The following is an 18,608-nucleotide window of genomic DNA, read 5'->3' as shown; positions in this document are numbered from 1 at the left end:
CAAAAAAGAAAATTTGAAAAATGTTTCCAAACGAAATGATGAAGAGAAAAATTCTCAAAGAAAATCATGATAATCATGATAGAATTTTTTTCTTCTTCTTCTTCTTTCTCCTCAGAAAGAATATTAAATTTACGATCAACATGATTAGTGGTGTTGATTGAGTTGCACGTAATCGAGGCGATGGTTTGACGCCAGTTCGACGAAAAATTCAATAGTCCATAATAACCAACCTATTCGAAGATGAAGTATTTTTATCTTCCAACGAAAAAGACCTTCTCTCTCTCACTCTCTTCCTTTTTCTATCATCACCATTAATTAATCTTCTTCTTCGAATTTTCTTCCTCCCTGTAACCTCATCTCTCTCTCTCTCTCTCTCTCTCACTCACTCACTCATTTTCTCTCTGTTAATGAGCAGCCTTAGGCTTCGGTGTTACTTCATTTGGATTCATCCTTTTCTCTTTCCTCCTCCTTAGATTCTCATCCTTTCCTTCAATCATCATCATCATTTTTCTTCATCATCATCATCATCTCATATCTTCTTCTAATTATTTCCTTTGCCTTCTCTCCATTGACACACAATCAATCTCTTTCTCAATGATCTAAAAAAGTTCTTCTCCTTCATTCTCTTTCATTTTTTTTTTATTCTCTCGTTGTCTTATCTATCTCAATGTTTACTCTCACATTAGAAAATTGTCTCCAATCTCTCTAATTGTTTATTAATTTCTCTCTCTCTCTCTCTCTCTCTCTCTCTATTTTCCAACAATTTAACTAATCACTTTGTTCATATTGTTACAAAAAAAAACGTAAATGTTACACATTTGATTGGTTCGAATTAAATTCAATTCTAATCATCTCCCAATTCTCCGAGTTTTATTTTCTCTTGTGGTTCTGTTCATTTTTCCTTCTCTCATATGTAACTTTCTGTTTCTTTCCAATGTGATGTTTATTTTTAAATGTTCACCATGTTACCATTATTACCTAATCGGCTAATTGCTTGTTAATTATCTCTTTCAATTTAATGTGAACCTCATTATAAGTTAATTGTTGTCTTTTAATTAGAGTCAAATTTTCATTTCTCTCAAATTGATACATTCAACTCTCTCCATTTCCCATTGAAATTCTCGTTCTTTTCAACGGAAACTAATTTTTCCTTCAGTGTGGTTGCTTTTGTTTTCTTCTCTCTCTCTCTCACTGTGATTACTGTTTTGTTTTGTTTTTCTTTTTAATTGTTGTTAATTAATCACAATTAATCAATTTTCACCATCTCTATCTCTTTTCTAATTAGTCTCTTTGTGACATTTCCCCTCATCTTTACGTGTACTTTAACCTCGATAATGTCATGTCTTTCGTACTTAATTATATCTTTTTACCTTTACTCAACTCTTTTTGCTTCTTTTGTCTTTCTGGTAAGTTAAATTGTTCCAACAATCAATTCTAATCCAGTTAGAATACACCTTTCACTGTATTAACAATATATTCCTCATATCAATTTCAATCTAAACTATTTAATCAATTGAGGGTATGAATCAATCTAATCAACATGTTGGTCTTAAGATCTTGTGATCTCATTGATTGTTGTTGTCAACATTTGACCAACATAAATTGTATTCATCTTTTAATTTGATTGTTTTAATTTACTCAATTAAGGTTAATTTGTGTGTCTCTCTCTCCATCGTAGTGTCATCATTATCTAATTATCCATCTACACAATTATCTTCACCACTCATTCTCTAATCTTCTAGTCCATAATTATTGTGTTTACCCAACGACTTATTAAGATGATTGTTTTTCTCATTCTATTTTCTTATTATTATTGTTATTTTTTTTTTAATTCTAGAATCAAACAACAGAAGAAGAAACAATTAATCTAACCAGTATTGATCTGATTGAACAAGAATTATTGGACATTCTTCTTGGTGATAAAATAACCAAATTAGAACATGATGAACGTGGACGTAAGTTGGAATATCTCTCTGTTGATTCTGTCAATCTAATTAATTGTTTTTCTTCAATTTCGCCTCCATTTTGGATGATTAGAATGTATCTCTGTTAAATCAGATGAAGGTGTTTACTCATATGTATCACCGGGAAATATAAGTGAAGTTTGTGGCCTTTATGTAATTGCTCAACCCGATCAAAAGGTGGTCTTTGAATTTGAAAGTTTCTCCGTTGATTGTACCGATAGTGGACTTTTAAGTGTTGTAGATGGTTGGGAATTGAATGGACAATTTTTCCCTGCCATTAGAGATCATCCAGTTCCAAGAGATGAACGTTATCAAGAATTTTGTGGTTCCAAAAAGCCTGATAGGAAATTCGCAATGTCTCAAAATGTGGGTCTAATTGAATTCCGAATACCAAAGGAACTCGATGGTTTCAAGATAAACGTACGATTCCAGAATAACCCAGAACGTGAGTATTTTTATAACACCAATAAACTGTTGGAATAAATTATTCTGATGAAGTTTTTTTGGGAAGAACAAAACAAAAACCATAACAATTTTTAATGCTACTCTTTCTCGAGTAATTTAGTTAATTGCCTTCGTGTTTGGTTGTGATTAAATCACGAGATGATTATTAGCTGGTTAATGTTTTGAATAACAGACTCAGAGAGAGAGAGAGAGAAATTAAGTTTACATGATACAAACTTAATAGTATTTATTACATTGTTTATCTTTGGAGAGGAAAATTTTGTTATTGTTTATAAAAAAATATTAATTATGAATATTACAATTTCGATTTATGTTTTTCTCTTCTTGTTTTCTTATGATTCCTATTTAGCTTGTAATGCGATCCTTCAAAATCCTCAAGGTGTTTATACGATAAAAAATTTTGGACGAAAAACAAATTGCAGTGTTTCCATTATGTTCCCTGAAAGTTTCCAGATCATTTCAACCGATATTGGTGTTAGGGTGAAGGAAGGAGATTCCAATTCCAATGTTAACAATAATACAATTGAAACCGGACTCATGAGAGAAGTAGGTTTCCAATAATAACAACGAATATCAATCAATGTTTCCAATATTACCTTAGATGTATTCTTGATACCATTTGATTAGAAATTTACTAATTGTGATCAATCTCTTGTTATTTATAACAACAGTGTAAAACTATCGGTGTCTCTGATTATGCTGAGATAATTGGTGGCGATGGACTGGACACTGACATTATGAATGTCGCTGGAGAGTTTTGTGGTCTCGAATTTTTATCAGGTAATACAAATTGTCGTCGAAATTAGATTGTTAATCTTGTTTTCATGTTTTTCTCATCATTATTATTGTTAATTTAGGAAAAATTAAAGTTGATATCGCTTGTGGTAATACAGCGGTTCGAATGGTATCAAGTGGACGTTATGAGAATTCAATTACAATTGCTTTCGATTTGATAACACAATTTTCATCGTCGAATTTAATTTGTTCAACATTTCGTGAATTTCAGTGAGAAATGTTGTTAACCCGACAACAAATTTTAATCCAATGGATTTGGATTTACAATTAACTTATTTAAAAAAACTTTCGATGTCACCTAAGGTCACAATACGAATGAATTTGACTTTGGAGAGTTTCTTTTTTTTCATTATCAATTTGTTGAACGAAATTATATCATTTTATCTGACGAAAGGCTAAAAAATCAACGTGTATTCATTTATTACAATCAAATTAAATTGTGATGGTAAAAAAAACTGGTTTAAATTTATATATAAAACAACATAAATCCAGTTATAGTTTTAAAAAGTTACAATTTAAAATTTGAGAGAATTAAAAAATTTTGTTACCTTTGAAAAAAAAAGAAAAATCAGTGAAAAACCCCTTTAAAATTCATTAAATGTATCTAATTAATTGTATCTAAAGCGAAAATTAATTTAAATTGATAATTAAAATTGATTAACTTATTTATCAAACTTTTAATTTTCTTCAACAGCAAATGTCAACTAATTTACTCAGTTTTTGTTAACCAATCACAACTGAATCTGAATAGATACTGTGATCCATCAAATGTATATTTTGATGGACCAAAAAAAATCGAAAATCAGTTCGACAATTAAAAAAAAACTAATCACAATTTAATTAACAAGATCGTAATTGGATTAATAATTTTTCCATCCACTAGATGTCATTACATATTCTTTTCGATTTAAGCGCCATCTAGTATTCTAATTTGTTAATTGTAAGAAAATCATTTTCTTTTCTTTTTCATTTTTATGTGTGTTGATTTTCATTTTTTCAATGTAATGGAATTTTTTTTTATTTCTATTATGATTAGTAATTATAATTAATTGAACTATCACAATGCCAAAGACTGGTTCAATCTCTAAAATGTCCGAAACAGGGAAAAAGAAAAGATCAAGTGGAAATGTTAAATCTCCTGCCGAGTTTATCTTGAAATCAATGGTTGACCGGGATCCCAAAAAACGTAAAGTTAAACCCAACAGTAACCTACTCTACCTTGATCTTCTTGCTGATTCGTCCTCAGATGATGAAGAATATCTTCCCAAGTAAGTTAAACACCATGTAAACTTTGTAATTAAGTTACACCAGTTTGATTGTAAACTTGTAACTGTTGAAAAAAAAATCGATTCATCCAAACTGAAATAGCTAATGATTTCTGCTTTTTTCTCTGTTTCTTTTTTCTTTTTATTGTTTCTTTTTTGCTTCTCAAGATCTAAAGATATCGCGGCTGCTGAAAAAGATGATGATTTGGATGAGGATGAGGATGATGATGATGATGACGATGACCCTGATGGCGAAGACGATGAAGAAGGTGATGAAGAGGAAGATGCAGAAGAAGATAAGAAAAAACAGAAAGACAAATCTTCTAAAACGTCCATGTTATTAAATGATTTCCATTCCAAGGATGATTTTCTAAAAGGCTCAAATGATCTTTCATCAATTAAATTTGAATTACCAACTAAAGTAACCAAGTTATTAGTTTGCTCAGTCTGTATGGGTGATGTTTCCCATGAAACCGATGAAATAGGTAATAATGATGAATTTACTTTTATATTTCTCTATTCTTGTTACATTATCCTAATTGTGTTGTCTTGTTTTTTTTTTGCTTTTTAACGCTATTTTCTTAAGTCGAATGTGACTCGTGCGGTATTACTGTACATGAAGCATGTTATGGAGTAACTAATGACACAGATAGTGATGCAGACTCAGTTAATTCCAATGCAAGCTCAGCCTCAACTGAACCCTGGTTTTGTGACGCTTGTCTTGCCAATGTAACTAATCCAGTCTGTGATCTTTGTCCAAACACTGGTGGTATATTTAAACAAACCGATGTCAAAAGATGGGTCCATCTTGTTTGTGCTCTTTATATTCCTGGAGTTGCCTTTAATGATACTAGTCATCTAAGCGGTGTAACTCTATTTGAATTATCTTATGATCGATGGGGTGCTCGAACTTGTACACTATGTGAAGATGAACGTCTCTCTAGAACTGGTATTTGCGTCTCTTGTGATGCCGGAATGTGTAAATCTTATTTCCATGTTACTTGTGCCCAATCCCATGGATTACTTGCTGAAGCACAAAGTACAGAGGAAACTGAATTAGTTGATCCATTTTATGCTCACTGTAAAGTACATGCTGGAGATAAGGTTGCTGTCAAGGCTAAAAGGAGAAATTGGTTAGCACTTCAATCAAGAATGAAGATAAAAAAACAACAACAAGAAAAATCTCACAATGAAAGGATTATTAGAAAATTACAAAAAGCTAGACTTAAATGGGCAAAATTAGATGAGACGAAACAACCTTCATGGAGTAAGTTTTTTGATTCAATTAAACCATCGTAATGATTTGATTGGAGGGATCAAATTGCTAATTAATTTTATTGTTTTACTTTCATCTTTTGTTTTCTTTTTCAGTACCAACGAAAAAAATGTCTCGTCTTCTAACTACAAGTGCATCTGCCGTACGAAAACTCATTAAAAAAGCTGAACTTCTTGGAATGAGTCCACAAACTCAATACATCGCTGCTCAAGATGTAGATATAAGAAAGAAATGGCATCTGCCTCCAGCCTTTTCTGTTGAATTTGTTTCATATTATTTAGGTATGAAAATTGAACAATTAGACCCGATTCGATTTTCAGAATTTCATACTTTAATTTGGTTCTTTTCTTTTTGTTTCAGATCGTAATAATCGGATAAATAGTATGCAGAAAAGGATCGATGAACTTAAAAACCAATGCCGCCAATTTAAGGGAGCTGAAAATCCAACTCGACAACGTTACGAAGAGTTAACTTACCTTGTGAATCAGTATAAAAGCAAAAATATCGAATTAAAACAATCTTGTCGAAATATTTGGACACTTTTGGGCTCTCTCGCAAAAGAAAATGTACCCATACCTAGGATATTAGAAGATGATTATGTAGAAAAGCGCGATGAAGAATCTGGTACAGGAGATCAGATCGGTGAATCTGCAACCTCATCTCCGTTAAATCTTTTGGTTGAATGTGGTCTCTGTCACCGTAGTCACGATTTTCAAAAGTTAGCACTTTGCGACTCTTGTAAACTTCATTATCATCTTTATTGTCTCGATCCACCTCTCAAACGGATGCCCAAAAAAACGCGATTCGGAGGATGGCAATGTTCTGATTGTACTGAAAAAGAAGAGGAGGAAGACGAGGAAAGTTCAGAAAAAAGTGATGGCGATGAAACTGGAGCCACTGATAGTTTTGTTGATTCGGCAAAAAAGCGAAGGAGACTTAGGGAACATGTTAAAGGTCCAAATAAATTCGTACCTGATGCAGACACAACTGGTACAACAACCGAACCTGTAAAGAAAAAGAGAGGTAGAAAAAAGAAAAACAAACTAAAAGGTGTTCGAAAAGAGAAGAAAAATAAGATTAAGCGGGATTCAGCCAACGAAGATGATGAACCCGCCGGTCGGGATAATACAGTCAATCGTAAAGGTACAATAAGCATGGGTCCTAATAATAGTATCTTGGTCTCTCTTGAACCCGTTAAAAGAGTTGTCAGAACGGAGGAAGAATGTAGTAAATGTAAAATAACATCAAAATCGAGTCTTCTTGTTCAATGTGATCAGTGTTTGATGTTTTATCATTTCGCCTGTTGTAATCCACCATTAAGAAAGAATCCAAAAAAGAAAGGATATCAATGGTTCTGCGAGGAATGTGACGACAGTGATGAGGAAAGTGAAGCCGAAGAAGAGGATGATAATGAGGATGATAAAGAAAAGGAAGAAGAAGACGACAACGATGAAGAAGAAGATGAAAGCGAAAAGATTGATGACAAACAAAGTAGTGATGTTAAATCAGACCGAAAGGATTACTTAAATGAACCAATTAAACAAAAGGATACAAAACATCATAATTCTCACCATAATCACCACCACCATCACCACCACCATCATCATCATCATCATCAATCTACCTCAATGGTAAACGGAAATAATGGAAACTCTTCACACCTTAAAGAAAATGGAAAGTTAGTTATCCGTCTAAAAGACAATCGAAATTAACCAAGATACTTAGCAGAACAATTAAAACTTCATTGCCTTTTTTTCACCTCATTTAGGGCTGATGACAAAGAAAATTGGGATTAACTGGATTTGACTTTACAAAATAATAATTATCGCCAAGAACAACCTGAGCATGATTATTATTATTATCATTTCTATTACAATTATTACAACAATTATATAATAATGATAATTACTGGTGAGTAAATCTCATGCAGTGATTTGTATTTTTTCACCTAGAAACCTGTATAAAATTATTTGAATCACTTGATTAATTTTCAACTGATAAGCCCAAGGATAACCACAAAGAGGAAACAAACAATTAATCAAGAAACGGAATCTTAATTTCCTTATTATCTCATAATCTTCAAAAAAAAAAGATCCCCAAAGCGTAAAAGAAGCTGAAAAAATTAATCCAAATGATAACCAATTAACTGTTTGAATAGACAAATCATCATCATCATCATCATCACCACCACCAAAATCATCATCATCGTCAACAATTCTTTAGTTTATTTACTTTAATTACTCAATTTGTATTTTGTTTTGTTAATTTATCCTTTCCAATTAATCTAAATATTTTTGGCTTGGATTTTGTGTCACAAAAGTCAAACATACAAACAACAAGAAGGAAAAAAACATAGAATCAAAGCTGTGATAAAATCATAAATTCCCTCAACAATTTCATTGAAATAATCAATCACCAGAACCAATCACTTCCACCTTAAATTTACCACCACAACCATAACCAAACATACAAATAAAACTGAAACAGTTAATTGTCTAACCTAAATCACCAATTTGATTAACATCTTTTCAGCTGATCACCCAAATGATCATAAAAACAAAAACAACAATTGATCATAAACATTTATTACTATTTACCATTTTTTTTTTGTTTTTCTTGTTGTTTAATATTATTTATAATCACCAATGGTCACAATTAGTTGATTTATTAGCTATTAATGACCATCGGTAATTGAACAATTTAAATTTTGTACATGAGGAGGTTAATAAATTGATTATATATAAAAAAAGTTTGTTAATGAATTGTGATTATGAGAAAAGCTATTGGGATGATGAAACAAAAAGAAGAGACCAAGTTAATTGTTTGTATGAATCAATCAAAGTTTCTCATGGAGAATGAGGTAATTAATTAATTGTTAATTTAAACAGGTAAACCAGGTTCATCTGTTTTACATGGTTCGTATTTAACTGATTTAATATCACTTGAAGTTTTCTCATCTGTTGCTGGTTTAACGTTCATTGTACTTGGTTCAATGTTTCCGGTTCTGGTTCGATAATACCAGATGATTAAGAAAAGAGCAATTAAACTAACTAAGATTACTGTTAATGAACCAACGATCATGAATGCTAATGATGAGCTAATCTTATTATCTTCGGGTACCTTGAATTCATCATCTTCCTCCGCAGCGATGTACCTGTTTGCACCCCAAGTATTGACTCCAGATGATGAGGATGAGGATGGAGATGAAGATGGAGATGAGGATGAGGATGGAGATGGGGATGAAGACAATGGTGGTGCTAAACCAGCAATTAAGATATTCTCGTCTTTATTAGGCGGCATTGTGGTTGGAGGAATTGAAACGATAAATTTGGAAGGGATTTTAACTGGAGTTTCTTTAGACAAATCGAAGGATAAAATCTCATCCATTATGGAGGCGATGAACTAAATTAAAAGTTAATTTGATTAGAAATTAATTGTTCTTTCCAATTAGATTTTACTTTACATTTACCTTGTATTGTTCATTTTGTGATTTTGGAAAATCGTTTTCGGTTAATTTTGAAATGAACGATTTTTCCAATATCTTTTTGGCGACTTCTCCGAGTGATACCGCTCCCTGATAATGAGAGAGAGAGAGAGAGAGAGAGAGAGAGAGAGAGAGAGAAAACCAGATCAATTAATTTAGCTTAGTAATTAGTGAAATCATTCATATAATAGATGTGAACATAAATCAAACGAGTTATCTGGACATTGGTCATTTTTCATCTTCTCCACCTACATGGTAAATCAGCTTGGAATCAGATTTGGTACATCTACATTTTAATTAGCTAATTGGACAATTAATTTAATTTAATCTTCTCATAAATGATTTAGCTTTGAGATCCAAACTCAAGTAATCCAATTTACTGGAACAATTTAATCAGTTTCAGTTGAGTTTGATTAGCTAATCAATTTACAATGGAATTAATTTTTTCCAAACTACTTTATCTTCAGGTAAATGATAAAATATTTTCTGGAAGAAAATTATTATTTATTAATAATAATTTCTTATTATTATTATATCTTAATTGTTGTTAGATTTTAATTCCAATTGTTATTGGTACAATTTCGGTCTCTTATGTTCATCAAATTAATGAATTTATTGGTTCATATGAACGAGGTAATTTACTTAATTGTGCAAGTGAATGTGCTCAAATACCCGATTGTACTTGTATCAGGTGAGTATAATTAATTTGATTATTTGATCATGATAAGTTTAACAACTAATTGTTCAACAATTAAAAGATTATCATCAAATGGTAGTCAAGTTTGTCAACCTTTATCAACGGAAACGGATGCTAATGGACTTAATCACACTAAATGGGTTTATTTTTCAATGGTAAGTTAAATCATCTTAATTAATTGCTAGACTAATCATTTTAATATTAGATGGTAAGGATTAAAGGGATTTATGATTGATTAATCTTACCGATACAATTTATTGATTCACTGAATTTATAATACACAATTTGTCTAAGGGAAGTAAATTATTGATTAGATTTTAATTACTGGAGATGTAAAGAAGTAATTAAATCATAAATAGATTAGATTTGTTTATTGATTGATTTTCTTGTGATTTATTTTCTCGAGACAGATTTTACCCAATTTAACTCAAGGTAAGATGATTTAATTGTTGGATGATTAGAATGTAATTTCTTTGATTAAATTTTCACTAATTTGCTTAATTGTTTCAACAACAACAATCTAAACGGATAGAAAATGTTGCCCTACGAAAACCGTCAACACAAAGTTCAGTGTTGGAACTGAACGGAGTCTCTTATTCAGCTGATCGAGCGGTCGACGGAAATTACAACATGGACCCAACTAAAGTACCTTATCTGTCACAGACCAAAGAAGAGGCCGAAGCCGATACTTTCCCGTGGTGGCAAGTTGACCTTAAACGTGACCACATTGTATCAATGGTTAAAGTTTTAAATCGCAAAAATCCAGGTAAATGATATCACCTGATTGTAGCTAAACGACTCAACAAACTACTAATTATCTTTCTCATCATCATTCAATCATCAGCTGATCGTCTTCATGATTTTGAAGTTCGAGTTGGACATAAATCAATTACCTCTGATCACAATAATGCTCATTTCAATTTGAATGGACTATGCGGAAGTTATAAAGGATCATCACTCGAACCTGGACAATTTGTGACAATTAACTGTGAGGTAAATCGATTTGATATTATTATCAATATCCTCTTTTAATTGTTCTATCATCAATCTAATCATCTAATTTCAGCCTTGTCCAATTCTTGGTCGTTTTGTAACAATTCAAATTGTTAAATTGTGTGATGATTGTAAGGAGAAGGATAAAAATATATTAAATCTTCCGGAGGTTGAAGTCTATGGTTCAGCAATTAACGATAAAGATGAGAAAAAAATTAAAGGTAAATCACCTAAGAAACAATCATCAGACGAAATTGATTCAATCGATGATAACAATTAAAACTTTAACCAATCAATTAACCAATAGTTAGACAGGTAATTGAGAATCGATATAATTAACTTTTGATTGGAAATATTTTCTTTCAATCTAATATTAATCAATTAGTTTACTTATATATATTTGGAAACTTAAATGTTATATTATCTTAGTGATTATCTTCAAAATAAATGATATATTTCATTGAGAAATTAATTCAAATTGTCTAATCATTTAGTTTACATTAATTGTTATTAAATTGTTACTGAAAATTTTCACAATAACAATGATAATTGTTTATATGGTTCTGGCTAATTGATTAACTAAATTAACTTTTTGTTTTTCTTACCATGAAAACAAAAGTGTTAATATTAATGTACAAGGTGAAAACAACAATTAAAAGTTAAACTTAAAAGTATTAATCAAATTAAAACAGGTAAACATTAATTAACTAAAATAATCAAAGTTTTTTTCCTGAGTTTTTGTTGTTGGAGAAAAAAAATTTCAATCCAATTTGCTAATTAATTGTTAAAAGCAACTAATTCAAAAGGTTTTATGTAAACAATTAAAGATCAGGAACTAAACAAAATTAAAGTTGAAAGTAATTAACAATCAAAGTAACAATTAATTGTGAAAAATTGAAACAACCAAAGTAATAAAAAATTTGAATGTCAAAATCAATGAATGTTAACCATTTACAAAGACAAACAATTAAGGGAGGGAAAAATTTACAAACAGTTATGTTAATTGTTGTTGGACAATTAAACTTTCATCTCAATCAATTGATTGTTGACCATGAAAATGACCAATATACTTACACCCAATGGTGAGATGACCACAACAATATCATTGCCACAACCTCCAGGGTTATACTTTTTCCTGAGGGAATCAGTAAATTGTTGCCATGTTAATTTCCTACCACCTCTGTAACTAGAAGACAATTAAACATTAATCATCACATTTAATGATAACAATCAACAAAGGAAAAAGGTGAAAGGAAAAACTTATCATTGTGAATACAATTAAATCGGTGTTATTATTATTTGTTGATTTGTTGTTTTCGTAATGATCATTATCTTAATCCGGTTTTCATCTTTACAAATTGTTATTAATTTAGTTTCTACATCCCAACAATATAATAATAACTCTTGACCTTCCCATGGATTAGTTTAAATTTCAAAGATAATCTGATGTTTGTTGATGGCCCTCGATGGCCTCAAGTGGCCCTTAGGTCACATACAGAGCATATTGATTTTAATCAACATCAGTCAATTGTTTGATTACTAGTTGATTGTTTCGCATGTATTGTTGTCTAATTGTCAGGATTAAACTTCACAGTTGGTTATTCAAAGTAAATAAAGATTTTTTTTTATCCACAATTCTCACTATTAATAATCTTAATCACTGTAATTTCATTTGATTGTATTTCATTTACATTGATTATCATTGATCAGGTTTCAAATTTCAACTGATCGGAATCAAACTTATCGTTAATCTGTTGATTAACAATATCAGCAATCAAATTTGTTTCAACACAAAATAATAATTTTTGCCTTTTCATTTGAAAACTTATTGTTCAATCAGTTGATTAGCTTTAATTGTTGATTGATTCTATGATTAATTTAGCTAATTGTTGTTAGTAAATTTCCGAGAATTGTTTGTTTATGTTTCCGGACTATGTTGATTGATTGATTTTCATTAACTGTTTCTATCTATCTAATGTTAATTGTAAGAATTAAATTTCTTTGTAGTAAATTGTTTTTGTCAATTTGATCGTTTCTTCAATTCTATCAGATTGATTAACTTCAGTATCTTTAATCATACAAACTATCATTGATATTTTCAATCGAAAGTGTAAACTGATTGTTAATTGATTGTCATCTTAAGTAATCAAACCCAATCAGACAAATATAAGTATAATATAAATCAATCAAAGTGATTAAGTTAAGATCTATCAAAGAGAAACATATTAATAAATTGTTTAGAGTTCTAATCATTGAAAGTAATTCTTTTAATTGTGAACAATCAAAACAAACTATCATCTCGATGAATCTGATAATCGAGTCGTAAGAAAGAGTCACAATCAATAAGATTCCAAGCAATTCCTTCATTAGATTGGTGAACAATTAACTAATTAAGAAGGAACCAGATCGACTTACCCTCTTTCGGACATTTCGTCTTGTCTTAAAACCCCATCGGCGTCTCCCATGAGCGCGAACAACGTTTTGAGGCCACGTCCAGCGATCCCACAGGAATCACAAAGGCAAGTGGCCTCTCGACCGTACTCCCAAAGGACTCTATCGATCTTCGCAACTATTTAATTGTAACAATTTAAAGTACAATTAGATTGAAAAGGTATCCAAACAATTATCGAGTAAAAATGTAAATCTATTGATTTTTTTTTCTTCCAACGCCGATTCGTTTTCATGGTTAATTGTTTACGCTTTATCAGAATTAATTTGATTGTCATGGTTAAATTGAGTCTTTTCCTAATGTTAACTAAAACAATTAAACTAAATTGTCAACTCACTGGTACTAATTATTATTGTATTCATATATTAATTGTATTTGGTTGCTTTTTTTAATGTCTCATCGTAACTGAATCTTTGCTTAATTGATACTCTTAATTGTGTCATCATTTTTTTTTCTACAATTAATCAACTTCCTTGATTACTCTTCATCTCTCTCTCTCTTTATTGATTAATCTCTTTTCTAAATCATCTTAATCTCAATATACATAAATTAATCATCATCAACATCATCATCATCTTATGTCAATAGATAAACATCAACGTTAGATTTTTATTGCTCTTCAAATCAAATCACTGTAATTGAGGTTCCGATTTGAAATGATCCTAATTGTGTACACTATCATTGATTACTATTGTGGTTACAATCTTAATTATCTTCAACAATTACGCTTCATCAAAGTAATTAAGAAAAAGGAATCAACAATAAACTCTCAATCTTCTTTGGAGGATTAGATTTTTTTTTCTCTCTTTTTCCATTGAAACTTTGATTTACCTTCGAGATTTGATCTTTTATCTGTTACTCATTCTTCCGATTTGATGACTAATTTATTAATTTCTCTCTCCCTCTATTTACAATTAATAAGAAACGGTGCCAACAATTAACGTGTAACAATCTAAAAATAACAGTAAATTGTTAATAATCAATTTAATGCCTCAATTGATTGAAACAAATCAAAGGTATTGTATCAAAACAAAACAATGAGTTGTAACCCAATTGTTTAGTGTCAACTTGTTAAATTATGACAATTGAATTAATTACTAATTAATACCATGTCTTAACAATTAGCACTTCCATTGAGTAGATTATTAATCATTGTAGCTTGATGATTTTTCAATTAATTTACAGGTTATCACAACTAATTGATAGAGAAACAAAAAAAACAAGGAACTGATTATTAACAACTAAATTTAATTGGGCCTTAACTAACAATTAACTAATTCCCTTTGTTTTAAAAAGCACAAGAAAATTAATGCGCTCTCATGATCAACTAATTAACTAAGTTGAGGTTTACTAATAACTTTTATTAAGAATGAAAAAAAAAACTTCAAAGAGATCAAAGTAATTCTAGACTTCGGTCACTAATTAATGGTCTAAATTAATTTCTGTAAATTGGACAATTAACTCACCTTGTTCTGTAGTTAATAATTTATCGATATCACAAATGTTTGACGGGAAAGTCCGTCCACATTTCCGTGGTTCTATCCATGGATTAGGATAATTACTAACGGTCCAGGGTATCGAGCGATGGGCCAAATCAGATCGTTGACAATCAGCTAATTGTAAGAAAATAACTGAAAACACAAAAAACCACGAAAAGTAAGTTAATAAAAATTCACAATTAGGTAACATTTGTAAATCCTTTTGGTATTATTATTGATTATTTGTATTCAATTAGATGACGAAAAACAATTAAAACAATTTAAACTTTTGTTTCCTCTTCAATAATCAACAGGTTACACAGATGATTATTAAATTGATGATGTTCAATATTTATCGTTGTTGTTGTTGTGACTTTCTGGTTAACATGTGATTATCAAAGTAATTAAGTTACAAATGATTTTATCGTAATAATAATTAACTAATCATTGTGTGTGTGTATTCATTTAATCAAGAGTAGCATTAAAATGATGATAATAAATAAAAAGCTCGTAGAAAGTTAACCGACTGAGAGAGATGAAGAAACTGAGAGAAAACAATGGAAGAGAGAGAGAGAGAGAATTATCTTTATCTTCATTTGACTCCCTCATCCTCCTTCCTCTCTTACCTGTATCCCCATAAATATCATCATCATCATCATTTCTCATCCACTCGAATACTTAAATCTTGATATGGATCAAGATAAAACTACAGTTGATTGTAATAAATTTCAGCGACATTTCAACAGGTTTACTTAACTTTCATGATTAAAGAGACGAGACATTAAATTAAATCATGATTATCTTGATTAAATTCCTGATTAAATACTTAATTAAGAGTAGATCTTAATCATCTTGTAATCATGATTAAGAAAATGAACAATTTTCTTGTATAAATCTAATAAAAAAAAAACTTTTTCCTCAAAAAAAAAGTTTCGTCTCTATTTAGTCAAGTTTTCTGGTGACACACAAAATTTTAACCAATCAACTATTTGATTGTCCGTAATTACATTTAATTGAATTAAAATAACTTGCTGCTCATAATCAACAGCAACAATTAACTAATTGTATTTGATTAAGTTAATAGAATTGGATAGTGAAAATAATTTAATAATCTATTTATTGTGATTTATCATCAAAGGAAATTATCATTATCAAAATGGGAAAAACAAGTGATTATATTTACATTGGAGGCTTTTTTTATTACCAATGTAAACAATTAAGGATACCTGATGATAGTTACCTGGATTTTTTCATTTCCCTTTCTTTTTCTCTGTCTTTCTTTACCTATTCCACTTAATTGTCACCATCATTACCAACAATTAAGGAGCAATAAAGTGTTATATTGGTTAATCTAATGTGAATGACTTGTTACTCTCAATCTAATGTATTAACTTTCATCATCATGGTCAAATTATATTGTAAACAATTAAGCAAATTATAATAACACCTTTACAATTAACTGACCTCTCTCTCTCTCTTTGAATACAATTTACTAATTATTACAATTAATAACGATAATATTGCTGGTAAATTATGAAGGATAATTAATTATTTAAGGTGTATTATTATCAATACAATTTGACAGATGAAACATATTAATTTAGGACAATTTAGCTATTAATTTGACTAATTTAATGAGACCAGTACACAGATAATGATACAATTAAGTTTCTAATATTATGATTAAACTAATTGTCTGTTTACTTTAATGAGAAAACCTTGTTTATTATCAATTTTAACCATATGGTTAGATTATTGATTTAATGATTGTAATTAGATTTAAATTTATGAGCAGGACAAATGGTGGAAACAAATTACAATTTAGTTAATCAGTAAATTGATTAACTATTGGAAAATTTGAAACAACAAAAATAAATAATTAATAATTTATGGTAATTGAATTAGTTGATTAAATAATTGATTACTAATGAATCTTTTTAATGGCTAATTAATGTTCATTCATTGAAAATTATAGCATAGTAGTAGTTTGATTTATTGTTACACTTAAACAAATTAAATTGTATCAATGATTTAAAATCAATAATCAGGATTAATAATATTTCATATATAAACTGATAAAAATAGTAGTTAATTGAAAATCATTATTATTAATTAATTAACAATGTTTCAAATTGGGGGAAAAAAGTAGTAGTAGCAATATAAGTATTATTGTTGTTGGATAACAATTAGATGCACTTGAGATTTGATTAAATATATTAATTGTAATCAATATTGATAATAATTTTCCAATCAATTGAAATGATTTTCCAAAATCTTCTCGGTAACTTCCCAAGTTTTAACAGCTAAATCAAAATCGGAGGCAAGGCGACTTGTATTCATTGGTTTACAGTCCATGAAATGTTTCCCTGTAACTGAATCAAGAGATTTATCTGTAGCCAAGTAGATTAAAGTTTGAGCTCCTTGATCGGGTGTCCGAGAAATAATTGATTGGAAAGGTTTCATTAAGAAGGATAAAGTTGGTCCAGTTAGATCTCCGGCTAAATGAGTGTTAACTGGCCCAGGGCAGAAAGAGTTAACTGTGATGCCAAAATCTTTCAACATGGAACTTAAGTAATTAGTTGTAAGAATATTGGCCAATTTACTTTTAGCATAAACAGTACGAAAAGAGTAATTTTTTTCAGAATTTAAATTATCCAAATTTAAAGAGTAAATGAATCGATGAGCTGATGAGGCAGTGAAAATTATTCTACCAGGAGAACTTGATTTAACCAAAGGTAATAATAATCGAGTAAAAAGCCATGGACCAAAGTGATTTACTTGCATAACTTGTTCGAAACCATCGATGGTGACCTTTCTTTTAGGGTTACCGGCCATTCCAGCGTTGTTGATTAAAATGTCCAATCTATCAACCGATGAAAGTATTGTGGATGCACATTGACGGACAGATTGAAGTGAAGTTAAATCAAGATGAACGGTTAACACTTTGTTACTTGTAAATGATTCAATTTCTCGGGCTAATTGATTTGCCTGATCAAGATTACGACAGGCGAGTATTAGTTTAGCTCCACGTTTAGCTAATTCGATGGCAGTTGATTTACCAATTCCTTGGGTTGCACCAGTGATTAAAACAGTTTTACCTTCAACTTTATCATCGGTTGGACACTTAATCTTCTTGAAGGGATAAATAAAATAGAAACCATAACCAAGCATATCCCAAAAGTTGACCAGTAATGACCAAAAGCAGCCTTTTCTTTGTCTGGGTTCCATAATTACAGTTAGTTGATTAACAGCTTATACAAATAGACTCAAGTTTGGACGATGAAAAGGCAGAAAAAATTGATTAGTTGATTGTTACCAAGTTAACAGAGGGAAAAACAGAAAATGACTTCTAATACTTTGAATCAACAGTCACACTAACTCACAGGATGAATTATCTATTCTTCCAGATTATTCCAAAATGAATTGATTACAATCGAATAGAATTTTTTTTGCTTAACTGATTAAAGTAAAAAAGAAACAAATATTAACATTGAGAATTAAGGGTAATTTAGAATTGAAGAAGAAGAAAAAAAAAATGATTAGTTACAAACTGTTCTGAAAACATAAACAATTGACGTTGGAAATTCAAGTGACTTGTCAAACGAGTTTGAGATGATTATTAACACGAAAACTTGTTAACCTGTTGATGATTGAGAAAATAGAATTTGAAATTTGATAAAGAAAATATTATCAATATAATTAAGTTTAACCAGAGAAATTATTAAATTACAATTACAATTAC

General features: G+C 30.1%; 5 protein-coding genes across 7 annotated transcripts; 3 read left to right on the top strand and 2 right to left on the bottom strand.

Moving 5' to 3' along the window:
- The first annotated feature begins 422 nt into the window (after positions 1 to 422).
- Positions 423 to 3,841, top strand: LOC128388457 (corticotropin-releasing factor-binding protein-like). Its single transcript, XM_053347853.1, has 6 exons — positions 423 to 1,406; positions 1,838 to 1,955; positions 2,038 to 2,409; positions 2,779 to 2,975; positions 3,101 to 3,209; positions 3,287 to 3,841. Exons 1-6 carry the CDS (start codon positions 1,335 to 1,337, stop codon positions 3,436 to 3,438), a joined length of 1,020 nt encoding a protein of 339 aa, XP_053203828.1. The 5' UTR covers positions 423 to 1,334; the 3' UTR covers positions 3,439 to 3,841.
- A 342-nt stretch (positions 3,842 to 4,183) lies between these two features.
- Positions 4,184 to 8,270, top strand: LOC128388412 (PHD finger protein 14-like). Of its 2 annotated transcripts, XM_053347800.1 has the most exons (6): positions 4,184 to 4,492; positions 4,658 to 4,974; positions 5,076 to 5,756; positions 5,861 to 6,046; positions 6,126 to 7,443; positions 7,534 to 8,270. In XM_053347800.1, exons 1-6 carry the CDS (start codon positions 4,287 to 4,289, stop codon positions 7,559 to 7,561), a joined length of 2,736 nt encoding a protein of 911 aa, XP_053203775.1. In that variant the 5' UTR covers positions 4,184 to 4,286; the 3' UTR covers positions 7,562 to 8,270. The 2 variants fall into 2 exon arrangements, with proteins under 2 accessions (XP_053203775.1, XP_053203774.1); XM_053347799.1 differs by having other exon boundaries at positions 6,126 to 8,270.
- A 314-nt stretch (positions 8,271 to 8,584) lies between these two features.
- On the bottom strand, positions 8,585 to 15,408 carry LOC128388413 (uncharacterized). 2 transcript variants are annotated; one of them, XM_053347802.1, is made up of 5 exons: positions 14,855 to 15,408; positions 13,355 to 13,508; positions 12,014 to 12,119; positions 9,235 to 9,339; positions 8,585 to 9,167 (listed from the first exon to the last, which is right to left on the bottom strand). In XM_053347802.1, exons 1-5 carry the CDS (start codon positions 15,075 to 15,077, stop codon positions 8,646 to 8,648), a joined length of 1,110 nt encoding a protein of 369 aa, XP_053203777.1. In that variant the 5' UTR covers positions 15,078 to 15,408; the 3' UTR covers positions 8,585 to 8,645. The 2 variants fall into 2 exon arrangements, with proteins under 2 accessions (XP_053203777.1, XP_053203776.1); XM_053347801.1 differs by having other exon boundaries at positions 12,014 to 12,125; positions 14,855 to 15,407.
- On the top strand, positions 9,544 to 11,264 carry LOC128388415 (uncharacterized). The gene is made up of 7 exons (XM_053347803.1): positions 9,544 to 9,716; positions 9,801 to 9,940; positions 10,008 to 10,101; positions 10,357 to 10,378; positions 10,479 to 10,712; positions 10,791 to 10,939; positions 11,013 to 11,264. The coding sequence occupies exons 1-7, from the start codon at positions 9,681 to 9,683 to the stop codon at positions 11,217 to 11,219; spliced, it is 882 nt and encodes a 293-aa protein (XP_053203778.1). The 5' UTR covers positions 9,544 to 9,680; the 3' UTR covers positions 11,220 to 11,264.
- Positions 15,409 to 16,780: 1,372 nt separating the features above from the next.
- Positions 16,781 to 18,387, bottom strand: LOC128388417 (retinol dehydrogenase 14-like). Its single transcript, XM_053347806.1, has one exon. It carries the CDS (start codon positions 18,092 to 18,094, stop codon positions 17,117 to 17,119), a length of 978 nt encoding a protein of 325 aa, XP_053203781.1. The 5' UTR covers positions 18,095 to 18,387; the 3' UTR covers positions 16,781 to 17,116.
- Between the last annotated feature and the right edge of the window lie 221 nt (positions 18,388 to 18,608).

The sequence above is a fragment of the Panonychus citri genome, unplaced genomic scaffold (genome assembly GCF_014898815.1).
Source record: "Panonychus citri isolate SS breed McGregor unplaced genomic scaffold, ASM1489881v1 Contig00099, whole genome shotgun sequence".
Classification (NCBI taxonomy): Eukaryota; Metazoa; Arthropoda; class Arachnida; order Trombidiformes; family Tetranychidae; genus Panonychus; species Panonychus citri.
Note: the sequence above shows the minus strand (reverse complement) of the source record. Positions and strands in the feature narration are given on the sequence as shown.

Coding starts and splice junctions, on each gene's coding strand:
- LOC128388457 (XM_053347853.1), top strand. CDS start 1,335: ATGTCATGTCTTTCGTACTTAATTATATCTTTTTACCTTTACTCAACT. Junction 1,956..2,037: donor AGAACATGATGAACGTGGAC/GTAAGTTGGAAT, acceptor TTGGATGATTAG/AATGTATCTCTGTTAAATCA. Junction 3,210..3,286: donor TGGTCTCGAATTTTTATCAG/GTAATACAAATT, acceptor TTGTTAATTTAG/GAAAAATTAAAGTTGATATC.
- LOC128388412 (XM_053347799.1), top strand. CDS start 4,287: ATGCCAAAGACTGGTTCAATCTCTAAAATGTCCGAAACAGGGAAAAAG. Junction 4,975..5,075: donor CCATGAAACCGATGAAATAG/GTAATAATGATG, acceptor TATTTTCTTAAG/TCGAATGTGACTCGTGCGGT. Junction 6,047..6,125: donor ATTTGTTTCATATTATTTAG/GTATGAAAATTG, acceptor TTTTTGTTTCAG/ATCGTAATAATCGGATAAAT.
- LOC128388415 (XM_053347803.1), top strand. CDS start 9,681: ATGGAATTAATTTTTTCCAAACTACTTTATCTTCAG. Junction 9,941..10,007: donor CCCGATTGTACTTGTATCAG/GTGAGTATAATT, acceptor AACAATTAAAAG/ATTATCATCAAATGGTAGTC. Junction 10,379..10,478: donor TTTACCCAATTTAACTCAAG/GTAAGATGATTT, acceptor CTAAACGGATAG/AAAATGTTGCCCTACGAAAA.
- LOC128388413 (XM_053347801.1), bottom strand. CDS start 15,077: ATGTTACCTAATTGTGAATTTTTATTAACTTACTTTTCGTGGTTTTTT. Junction 13,509..14,854: donor ATTATTAACTACAGAACAAG/GTGAGTTAATTG, acceptor ACAATTAAATAG/TTGCGAAGATCGATAGAGTC. Junction 9,340..12,013: donor TGGTCATCTCACCATTGGGT/GTAAGTATATTG, acceptor TCTCATTATCAG/GGAGCGGTATCACTCGGAGA.
- LOC128388417 (XM_053347806.1), bottom strand. CDS start 18,094: ATGGAACCCAGACAAAGAAAAGGCTGCTTTTGGTCATTACTGGTCAAC.